The sequence below is a fragment of the Callithrix jacchus genome, chromosome 11, assembly GCF_049354715.1.
Source record: "Callithrix jacchus isolate 240 chromosome 11, calJac240_pri, whole genome shotgun sequence".
Taxonomy (NCBI): Eukaryota; Metazoa; Chordata; class Mammalia; order Primates; family Cebidae; genus Callithrix; species Callithrix jacchus.
This window is the reverse complement of record NC_133512.1, coordinates 36,371,997-36,384,331: the sequence shown is the minus strand read 5'-3', so window position 1 is coordinate 36,384,331 and position 12,335 is coordinate 36,371,997. Positions and strand designations below refer to the sequence as shown.

At 39.1% G+C, this 12,335-nt stretch overlaps 1 protein-coding gene across 1 annotated transcript in view; it reads left to right on the top strand.

Moving 5' to 3' along the window:
• Window positions 1-12,335, top strand: part of DNAH11 (dynein axonemal heavy chain 11) — a 426,042-nt gene that overhangs the window by 292,020 nt on the left and 121,687 nt on the right. The window contains exons 55-56 of the mRNA XM_035253682.3: window positions 2,634-2,795; window positions 10,987-11,220. Of these exons, the coding sequence (XP_035109573.3) occupies window positions 2,634-2,795; window positions 10,987-11,220 (396 nt within the window). The remainder of the gene's footprint in view (window positions 1-2,633; window positions 2,796-10,986; window positions 11,221-12,335) is intronic.

Here is a 12,335-nt window from a genome sequence, read left to right as displayed (position 1 = left end):
AGGAGAAACACTTAAGTTTTGGGGAAAGCTCATAAGAGAAACATAAGAACTGAGATATAAGTAAAAACTATGCATTTTAACTAAGGCTTGTTAGCACATGAAATGTTACAGCAATCATTTAGTTTATAACTAGAATTTTATATAATGAAAAAACAATCAGCTTATGTAACATTAAATACATTTCACCACATGCAAAAAAAAAAAAAAAATTGGACCTTATCTTACAACCTATGGAAGAATCAACTCAAAATGTGTTAAATACTTAAGTGTAATATAGGGGAAGTCTTCAGAAGATTTGTCTTGGCATTGATTTCTTTGGTATGACCCCAAAAGCCCAGGAAACAAAAGGAATAACAGACAAGTGTATTACATCAAACTAAAAAGCTTCTGTACAGCAAAGGAAATGATCAACAGAGTCAAAATAACCTATGTGGAATGGGAGAAAATATTTGCAAACTGTGTATTTGATATTGATATTTGATTATTTGATACTGATTTGATATTTGATATTGATAAGGAATTAATATTTAAAATATATAAGGAACTCCTATAATTCAAGTTTAAAAATCTGACTTTAAAATGGCAAAGGACTTGAATAGACACTTCTCTAAAGAAGACTTACACATGTCTAACAGGTATATGAAAAGATACACAGCATCACTAATCAGGGAAGTGCACATCAAAACCACAATGAAGTATCACCTCACATAGGATAGTTACAGTTTAAAAAAACAAAGCAGAAAATAAGTGTTGCTTTGATGAAGCTGTGGAGAAATTGGAACCCTTGTACACTATTGGTGAAATTGTAAAATGTTGCAGCCACTATGGAAAACAGTATGGTAGCTCCTCAAAAAATTGAAAACGGAAGTACCATAAAATCTAGCAATCCCACGTCTAGGTATATAGCCAAGGAAACTGGAAGCAGGATCTCAAAGAGGTAGCTGCACTTTGATATTCACTGAAGCATTATTCACAGTAGCTGAGACATGAAAGCAACTAAAATGTCCATCAGCAGATGACTAGATAAACTAAATGTGCTATATATACACAATGGAATAATTCTATCTATAAAAAGGAAGAAAGTCTTGTCATATGTCACAACATGGATGAACCTTGAGGACATGATGCTAAGTGAAATAAACCAGTCACAGAAGGACAATTACTGTATGATTCTGTTTATGTGCAGTATCAAGAGTAATCAAACTCCTAGAAACAGAAAGTAGAATGGTGGTTACCAGGAGCTGGAGGGGAGGTCTATTCAATAGGTGTAGAGTTTCAGTAATGCAAGTTAAGAAAGTTCTAGAAAGCTGCTGCACAACACTGTACTTAGAGTTAACAATACTGTACCATACACTTAAAAATGTAGGAGGGTAGATCTCATGTTTTTTGACACAATAAAACATTTTGATCTTAATATTTATATAGCTTGAATTGTTGAATACACATGGTATATAAAATAAACATAATAAAACACTTGTTAAATGAGATTATATAGGTTCATGTACACTGGAATATTGTGTGACATGGACTTTTTAACTGCTATAGGTAAAAAAAATCACATCCTTTGAAATGTGATTTCAATTGCCTGATTTCAAAGTGTTAGAGACTGAGAAGCATTCACAAAGCTTTGTATCATCAGATCTGAGCCATTTCTAGGAAAGAGGAAACCAAGACTCTCCCTCTCAGACCTTACCCCAGTTGACAGGTCTCTTTCCAGTGTCCTCATATCCATAGGAACTTGAGAATAAAAGCAGAGATGGAAAGGATGCTCCCGGAACACCTCCTTTGTTTTGGCACTTTATACAGGGGGTCTCCTCTGAAGTACCCTCTGAAGCGAACAGGAGCTGACCAGGTGCTCCTCTCACTGAGTGTCTTTGACCTTCTGTCATAGCCAGATGCCATAGCCACCCTCAGGACTCCTGACAGAATCCCTTATGTCCAAAAAAAAGTATGGAAGTATATTTAAATTTTAATTAACTTGTAATTCATTACATAGCCACACAAAACGTTAGCTTTACAGCAGAAACTTAAAAATGTTCTCAGCAGGAAAATGTTTAAACTGATTTTTTTTTTTCTTGAAGACCAGTGTGATAGTATAAACTGAATTTCTAATTTCTTTAAAATTCTGAGGTGGGAGCTCAAGTAGATGTATTTCATTTTAAATGGAAACACAAGCATTAATGATGAGAAAATATTTTTTAAGTGTTTTATTATGCAGCTTTGTGGAGCCTGATGAATTCCAAAATGGAAGGAACAGAAGATGAAGATATTGGTATTATATCATGGTGATTTCTTTTTAATTTTTGTTATTTTATTTTAATGTTACTTGTGTGATGTAAATGAATAATAGGTCTCACTATTAATGGTAATCATCAAAAATGTTTAAGCAAAGAGAGACAGATTTCAAGGAAAGCAGACAGCAGTGTTTCCATGTGTTCAGTGGAGCAGCCTCTTTGAACAGGTTTGTACTTTGATTAGCAAGGAGGTTAATGTTGCTGTCCACTCTGTAGAGCTTTAGGGTAGTTTCATGTCACGGTTGGCTGCGCTCCTTTCTCTCATTGTCTAAGATTGCAAAGTAATTCTCTGCTCACTCATCACCCGCCTGTTTCTGCCTTGCCCCCATGTCTCCACAGATCATTTTGTGTTTCTCTCCAGTTGGTCACACGCTGAGAATTAGAGCTCGGAAGTTCCCAGCCATAGTTAACTGCACGGCTATTGACTGGTTTCATGCGTGGCCGCAGGAGGCCCTGGTCTCCGTCAGCAGGAGGTTCATTGAGGAAACCAAGGGAATTGAGGTACGCCGTGTCAGCCTGTGTCACGCACACACTCACACCAAAAATCCTCGGTAGATAAGTACTTTTCAAAAATACATCTCCTGTCAGAAAGCTGTCCTGATTTAAGATGTTAACTTATCTGTTAGTTTACCTTCTAAGGAATTCGATGGCTGGCCTTTTTTCCACCAGGCTGAGGAGGATGTGCACACGTGTGTGAACACAGGCACACAGCACTTGAGTGTATTCTTACTCATGCACTGACTCACTCGAAACCCAGGATCATAACTTCCTTGGATCATACTGGGGCTTACTGATTATAAATCCTTTAAGTTTGAACTAAAAGCCCAAACAGAAGTGTAGTCACTGTAGCCATGCTTCTTAATGAAGTAAGGCAATTCATTGTGATTATTCTCATAGTATCGATAGTTGAAAAATCAGCCCCCATATTCCATAATCACTAAGTCAAATAATATATCTGCTTATTTGCTTTACAGACTTAGGTTTTATGGGTTATTTTGTCATTCATGTCTTCATGATGAAATTTGTACCTCCCATGGCATTCTAAAATGGTTGTACAAAACAGAGCAACAGAAGCTTCAAGCACTCAGATGGAGAGGGAAAAAGGATTTGGTATGAAGTTATTTAGATTTCTGGATATGAAGTTTTATTCATGTCTAGTGCCTTTCTGATTACATAGCTTTTAAAAGTGATTGTGGACATTTCCCAGGGAGCTTTGTCTCCTCATTCCATTGAGTGATAAGGTGAAAGTTTCCTAGAATAGCTCAGACACTGAAATTGACTCTCAGAGGCAAACACAGAACTGGAGATATGTAAGGAATGATGTCCGTTCCTAGTTGAAAGACTATCATGAACAGGTAGCCCACCCCTTACTCCAAAAGGCATAACTGCCGCTGTTCCAAAGCAATCCTTTTACATTTTGTTGTATGTTGTATCTTTTGGTGGCCATATGGTTAAAAATCTGGTCATATTTACATATTTAATTGTCTGTATGCAGCTAGCTTTATTGTTCATAGTATCATTTTCCTTTGCTTCTACTAAAATAAAACAGCTGTAGGGGTAAGTACACATGCAAGCATTCTGCGATACCTACAGAATTTTGTGGAGGAAGACCTCCTCTCCTTTAGTCTTTTCCTGAAATGTTTATTAATCTAATTATTTGCTGCTGGATTGCTAGGAAAGAGCTGTCAAGCAACGTCTAATTTGGAAGATACTTACATATAGTACAGGTTTTAGGCTATTCCGCTACCCACCCTCCTTCTCTCCCCTACATTTACACTTAAACATTTCCACAAATAAATGAAAATAAGAAATGATCTAAAGTCTGCCAGAAATATTTTGTACTTTAACATCTCGAAAATCATTAAATACAACAAATAATAGTCATAAATGTTAACACAAATTTCTTATGCAGTTGCCAGGTCTGTTGCATTACTGGGATTCTCTAGGGCATCATTTTATCTTCTCATAGTTACAAGAAGCGTTCACAATGTTGCTTTATTAGAGGGAGAGAGTCAGTATGAATCTTCTGACAGCAAAGTTCAGCTTTATCCCGGCTGCTTTGGTAGGAAGAGAAGGGGCCACAGCAGTTTGTTTCTGCCTGTTACTTTCTCAAATGTTAGGAAATTAGAGCTAATAGCATGGTTTAAGTTGGCATTTGGCACCGTGCTTTTTAGAGTTCCTTTGCTTTGCTGCTCTGGGCAAGCTTTTTCGTATTCAGGTGGGCGCCACTTTGAAAACAGCTCAAGGAGCTTTGATATGCCAGTGACCGTTGACATCTGCTGGATGAGGCAGGACTTGCATCGTGTGAAGTCCAGAGGGCTCCTGTCAGGTGCTCAGCTCGATCCGATGGTGTCATAACGCCTCCTATAGGATGTAGGATGCTGAGCGCCTAATAGGAATTTTAAAAGCACTTTACCATTTCTGTTGAACTGAATTGTGCCTCAGAACCAATTAGCCAGCTGATTTCATTTCAGCACAAGGTGCTTATTTTAACTTTCTCACCTTCTTAATGTGTTGCACAGGAGCAATGATTATAATTCAGAGTACATTGTTTCCATATTCTTCTAAAAACATGTGGTGTCTTTTCTGTAGAGGTCAAAACAGCTTTTAAATTTTTTGAATGAGCACTAATTTGATCACTTTCTTTGTTTTAATTTCCTCTATTAAGACTGAAAGTTATCAGCATATTTTAGGCCCTTCTTAATTATTGACCTCATTTGCTGAGTCTGAGGTACTTATACAAGGCGACCTCCTTAGGCCAGAGAGAAAGGATTCAATAAAGGCAAGCAGTTTGGTGTGTGTTGACATGGAATTTTCCGTCAGTACACACTCAGCACCCAGGGGTACGGGTTGACTGCATCTAAACAAATGTTTGTGCTATTTTTCTGTTACCTGATATTGAACTGAATGACAGCTGACAAACAATGAACAAAACAGTTCGACACTTAAGTATGTCAACATACACTACTTCTCCAAGGAGATTTTGAAATGAAGATGGGAGGAGGTGTGTAAGGAGTGAGAGAAGAAAAAGCCCTCTGGGTAAACCTGGGAACAGGGTGGGAAAGGCTGTGAGAAGCTCACTGGAGAGAGAATTGGGTGAAGACCTTACTGATGAGTACATGTGTTCTACAGTGAAAAATTGAGAGAAACTGGGGTATTGAAAGACAGGTGATGTTTTTGCTTTTCAGGGTAAAATGCATCGCAAACATATTTGAAAGCAAGGCCAGATGAAAGGAGAAGTTACTGAATGAAAATGAAACAGTGAGCTGTCTGGCGAAGGAGTGAGATGCTTGTTGGTTGGTGGGAAGTGGGTCTGAGCCAGGTGAACGAGGTCATCTTTTTGGACCTGTTCACCAACTGATGAGTTAAAATCCTCTGTCCTTATTTGGTACCACTTAAAAGTAATGACGCAAACTCAATATGATCACCTTTTTCAGGGAAAAGCCGTTATGCTCCATGCAGTCACCTCTTCAATCGTTGCAGAGTTTGGTAGCCTGTGAAGGACATGTTTTATTACTGTTTTCCACAACTGATTGTGAGGAAGTCTAGTCTAAGAAGAAAGTTATTTTACTTCTTTATTTAAAGCCTTGTTTCTCCAATGGTCTGTAAATTCATTTTTAAAATGGCATGGCAAACACAAAGGGTAAAAAACAACATATTTGTCAGTGATAGCTATATTAGCAGAGTTTCTATTAATGACTTTCAGCACAATTCTCACTTTGAAATATCAATTAGAATTATTCACTATGAATAAAAAGTAGAAGGATAACCTTATGTAGTAGAAATTCTGTGAATCTGAGGAAAATAATTCTCTTTTTTGAGGAATATTGAAGCCATTTAAAAATATTAAGACAAAATAAGTGCAACGACATTTATCTTGATTCTGCCCAGTTCTTACACTGGCTTAAGCATATCGTCACGTGGCTGAGGGAAGACTCAGGTAGTTGTTAACGTCCTTCCCCATTCTTCAGGCCTCGACCTCATAAGTAGGGTCCAAACTTTGTAACTGCCTAGGAATCTAGATGTGCATATTCAGCTGAAAGTGTAATTAACTCAAATGGAGCTGTCACTATAAGTTTATAGTTTTGTGGTGCTGGCCTCACCAGAACCAGCCACAACATTCCCACCATCTCCTGCTTTGTCTTCTTGCTATAAAAGAGGTAGATGGATTTCTTTTTTTCTTTTTGAGGTGGAGTCTCACTCTGTCACCCAGGCTGGAGTGCAGTGGCATGATCTTGGCTCACTGCAACCTCTGCCTCCTGAGTAGCTGGGACTACAGGTGCACACCACCACGCCTGGCTAATTTTTGTATTTTTGGTAGAGACAGCTTCACCATGTTGGCCAAGCTGGCCTGAAACTCCTGATCTCAGGTGATCTGCCCGCCTCCGCCTCCCAGAGTGCTGGGATTACAGACATGAGCCACTGCACACAGGCTGGGTTTCATTCCTCCACTCCTCCTGAGTCCTCAATTGCTTCTTTGTTTTAACTTTCTGGCAGAGAACTATTGAAGGTACCCTTTTCATTGACTGTAATCTCATCTAGGAAATTGTTGGCTTCTGCCGGACTTTGTCTTGCCTCTGACCGGTACTTGAGCTCCAGAATTAAAGAAAAAATACAAAAAGCATAATAAGCAAATAGTGTTATAATGTACTCACCAGACAACTCAAAACACAAAACTAGCATGTGATTTAGAAAACTACACTTGTTGCTGCCTTATGTAATGGTAGTAATCTTGCTGCACCTGCTGTTGGTGCTGCTACAACCACAGCAGCAGAATTGATACAGGTTCAGTATCCCTGACCCAAAACACTTAGCACCAGAATTATTTTGGGTTTCAGATTGTTTTGAATTTTGGAATATTTGCATTTGCATAATGAGATGTCATGGGGATGGGACTCAAACCTAAACATAATTCATTTATGTTTTATATACTCCTTAGGCACATAGTCTGAAGGTCATTTCATATAAGATTTTGAATAATTTTGTGCATGAAACAAAGCTTTGACTGTGACCCATCACATGAGGTCATAAGTGGAATTTCCACTTGCAGTGTTTTGTTTTGTTTTGTTTGAGACAAAGTCTCTCTCGTCGCTAGGCTAGAGTGCAGTGGTGCGATATCGGCTCAGTGCAACCTCCACCTTCCAGGTTCAAGTGATTCTCATGCCTCAGCCTCCCGAGTAGCTGGGACTACAGGCATGTGCCACCCCAGCTAATTTTTGTATTTTTAATAGAATTGATGTTTCACCATGTTGACCAGGATGGTCTTGATCTCTTGACCTCGTGATCCGCCCGCCTTGGCCTCCCAAAGTGCTGGGATTACAGGCGTGAGCCACTGTGCCCAGCTGGTGTTATGTTGGTGTTCAAAAAGTTTTGGCTTTTGGAGCATTTCAGATTTTGAATTTTTCAGATTAGGGATGCTCAGCCTGTTCCTGCTGTCAATTTGCATTGCTTATCACCTGCTACCTATCACAAGCCTCAGGAGGAGGGACCACTTGTTTCCCCTGGGATGGAGGCCCAAGAGTAAATAATGCCACTGATAAGGGGCACATCTGCAGTTTGACACCACAGCCCATAGTCTTAAATCCTTCTCTTGACTATTGCACAAATGTTTTACTATTTGGAAAAAAGTCAAAGAAGAAAGGAAACAGAATTTTTAGGAGCAATTTTGTGGGCAGGAAGAAGTACAGGAGACTGGGTAGTATTTTACTAGATTTTCCAGAACTGGAAATCTAGCCCAGGTTCTAGGATTCAAACCCTGTGTCCCTGGCTCCCTCCAGAATCTTCTTCTCAGAGCAAAACAGCACTATTAAGAGCTTAGGACAAGTGCGAAAAGGCAACGCTGCTCATTTTATGCATTCGTAAGTTTCCTTTCTTTAATAAGCCACCATACAACCACAAATATCTTATTAATACATTCTTTTACCAGCCCTAAAGGGAGCAAGAAGATCTGGTAATTGATCTATAGCACATCAGTTTGACATATTTAAAAATTAACACAGAAATAATTTCTGAGAAAAATGTTCAAGACTTACTGTAAGTATATGGCATTTAATGTGACAAAATTCTCCCAAGTTAAACTTCAAAAAGAGAGAAAATAGATTTTTTTCACCTGTTCCTTTTCCTTTTGCCCTTCCTCCCTACCCTGAATACAATGCTCTTGAAAGCCCAAATTTAATATTACAAAACCATGTAGTCGTCTTTGCTGGTCTTGAGAAGGTGTAAAATCCTAAATTGATTTAGTGCTGACCTCTGGGTATCGTTTACATTCAACTCTGCTGTTTGTCATCTTCAAGAGGAGTATACTGGGTACTTGCTTGATGTGCCAGGTGTCTGGAATACTTGGTATGACAGAGACTACGACTGCTTGAGAACTGTCACACCAGATAGCCGAGATCTGTTTATGTTACTGTGTTTGCAGTGAGCCATCTGAGAGAGTAGAAATTAAACATGTTTTCTTAATGTGAGGAAAAGCAGTTTCATCTTTGCATTTGATTATACATTGGAGACAGCATCCCTTTCCGAAGCATCTTAGTGGGGAAACCTTGAGTTTATAAACATTTAGTACTGGCAACACTTGGCTTATTTTTATTTTTGCCTTCATTATGATTGGCTGCTAAAGGACTATCAGCGGTTATCTACTGGTTTTTATGAAGAGGCCAAATCTCATAGGAACGATGTTCTCCCCTCACGTCTCTCAAAGTGAAAAATACAGCTTTGCATAGCCCTAGCCGCAGCGGCACCAGCAGCAACTTCCCCCAGCTCTCCCCGACGCCCCCCACCAAAAAAAAAAAAGCAAAAAAAAAAAAAAAAAAAAAACTGGAGAGAAATGAATGGCAGAATAAATAATTTATGCTAATGAAATTACTGCAATTAGTAGTTCTACAATGACCCTTTTAAAAGCCACAGCTGTTAATGTCAGGAAGTGCTGTCACTACTGACCTTATCATAAGAGAAAGTGACAAATTGAGAATGCAGGGAAGACCAGTCATCAAAGAGGTCTGTTCTGGAACGATTAGAGTTTTCTGAAAAACAGTGTGAATTACAACCAGCTGCTCCCTGGCTCAGTGAGTCTCCCATGCTGTGCCATTTTGTTAAGCTCGATAACAATAGTTATTTTGCCCCATTGAGACAAGTTGTCTGGGGCCACTTTCAGCTCTACCGGAAACCACTTCTTCCATCCCCAATTTACAAATGAAACTGTTGTTAAAGAGAGCTTTCAGCGCCTCCAAGGAGCCTCCTCATAAGGATCATGGTTGGGCAGAGGCCAGAGGGGTTTTTTTTTTTCCCCTCTCTAAGGAAGTTACACTCGGCTGAGGAAGTATTTATCTATATTGTAGAAAGGTATGTATGTACCTTTAGTTCCCATTAAAACAAGACAGGGCAGGAGTAAATTCCTGCACATGTCTGTATGGAAGTCAAGCTCTTGTAAAAAATACAGTCTCCAAGGGATTACGATTTACATGAAGTTGATGTAAACTTTTTCATTTTATTTTTCTGAGTCTACTGTTTGAAAATATATTTGTATCTAGTGTCCACTAGAAACCAAGAATATTCAGAATTTATATCACATTGTATTTAACTTTAATTACAGTAATATACACTATTTCATTTACTAGTGAGGTGGATTTTAATACTCAGCACAGTCCAATATGCAGGTATTTTAAACCCACTTGGGAATTTGTCCTGATGTTGGAAGGTTAGTTGTTTAAAGACATTGTTCAAGAGCAGTTGTTTTTCACCAACAAGAACTGGCCTGTCTCCCCTCGCACCTCTGCTCCTAATATTAATGGTGCAGGTTTGAAATGTTTGACTGCATCACCAGCCACTTGTGTGCAGTTTTCCGAAAGATGCCCGAGCCTTATTGGCAACACTTTGGTAAATTACGTGTGACTTTCCTAAGAGTCGGTGTCGCTCATTTAATTCATATTAATTGATTTTTAGGCTTCCCTTGATTAATTGAACCTGGTTCATCTTGTACAGAATGCAATAAATAATCATTAAAATGAGGGAGATGTGACTCCACAAATTGAAAAGTTAACTACTTCAGAAGTCATAGAGGACAAAAACGAAAAAAATGTATAGTCGGGGTCCTCCAGTAACTCTTTGAAGGAGAGTTGCTCTTTCTGTAGGTTTTTTTCCTAAATTAGAGTAGAAATGATGATGATATTTTTCTCCCAGAAGCAATGACGTATATACCCTACTATCCAGTTTGTTTTTACATGAGTTCTCATAGAACTGTGAGTTTCTGAGTTTTGGCTTTTTTTTTTTTCCCCAGTGACTTTGAAGGGTTATTGCTTCTCTTTGACTAAAGCTTAGTTTGAAATCATTGGCACAAATATTTTTCAGTATATCGTGTCTGTTTCTCTACCTTCTCTTTCATGTGGCATATAAAAGTCAAGTTGTGAAGAAGAGCCGTTCTTAGATGTTGGCTTGCAGGTTTGGTATGTGAAGCACACACAAGTCCTTTGTCCTACTTGGCAAGAAGAAGGTTAATCAAGCTGAATGCTTTACTGTAATCTCCCTAATCCTGTGGATAGCTCTTAAAGATTAAATAAGTTTTCCTAGGTTATCCTATAATTTTTTTCTGACTTTTAGGGAAAAAAGATCATTTTTTAAATTTTTCTTCTGTTTTTTTAAGTCGTATTTTTAACTTGAGAGGATTTCACATGAATTGTAATGTTTATGTTTTCAGCCACAGCACAAGGACTCCATTAGCCTTTTCATGGCACACGTTCACACCACTGTAAATGAAATTAGTGCCAGGTATTACCAGAATGAGAGAAGACGCAACTATACTACCCCAAAGAGTTTTCTAGAACAAATATCACTGTTTAAGAACCTGTTGAAGAAGAAGCAAAATGAGGTATCTGAGAAAAGAGAACACTTGGTGAACGGCATCCAAAAGCTAAAAACCACAGCCTCTCAGGTATGACCAGGACGTGTTATTACTGAGTGACATTGATGCTGCTTAAGAGAAAAATGTATTTCCTTTTGAAGCACTACTAAATCCATTTCTGTAAGATGCCAACTGGTGAAACGTACAGTTTGATGACCCAAAGAACACACTGCTACTGCTTTCTGGAGCCTAGAATGGGATTGGCCGATGACTTGTCACAGCTGGTTTAGGGAGAAACCTTCTCTTCCTGGCCTGACTCAGTACAAGGCAGCATGGGATATTGAAGGGAGCAGACACAGCGGTTGCCTCTCTTGTCTCTGACTTCTTCAGTGCACGGTACTTGTTGTCAAGGTTTTTAACATCCTGGGATAGACCAGTATCCCTTTTGGTCTCAGATTCTCAACTTCTAATGAGGGCATCATTTTCTGGCTAATGACTGTGGCAAGATCCCAAAGCAGAGCTGTTTCTCCTACCTTGGTGACTGGTCTGCTCCTCTTCGCCACCAGCACACTTAGATAAAAGTGTCCGGTATCATCTTTGTCCTCAGTCCTAAGACCCCTGTCCCCACAAAGGGTGATACCTCTAATTTGCAGATATAAATCAGGAGCAAATCAGCACAGGATGTTAATCATGTGTGGTTCTATGCTCATGACAGTATTTCACTTTTAAAAAACAGAGGATTTCATGAAGTAGGTGTTACTGTAATTTTATATGTGACGTAATTTTATATATGAAAGACAATTGCCATCATTCTTTCCATCAAGATGTCATGTGTCAATCAAGACTTCCTGTGTCTTCACAGATTTTCTATCTGTGGTTCTTAGCCAAGGGGGAGTAAAGAGACCCAGGCAGCCCCATACTTAGCAAACACAGTGAACAGGCTCTGTTCACGCCAGGAGGAGGTTTCTCTCTAAACCAGCTGTGACACCGAAATCGGCCAATCTTATTGTAGGCTTTGGAACATTCTTATTCATCAACTTACAGAGTTTAAGACCAGAGAGCCAGCAAGGCTGGGTTTTAAACCCAGGTCTGCTCTGATGCCTGTGAGTTGTCCATGGTACCATGCTGCCTCTCTGTGGCTGAAAAGAAGAGGCTGGAATGAGAGACTCTGGAGACTTTGAAGAGTAGCCCAGCCCTTCTCTGAG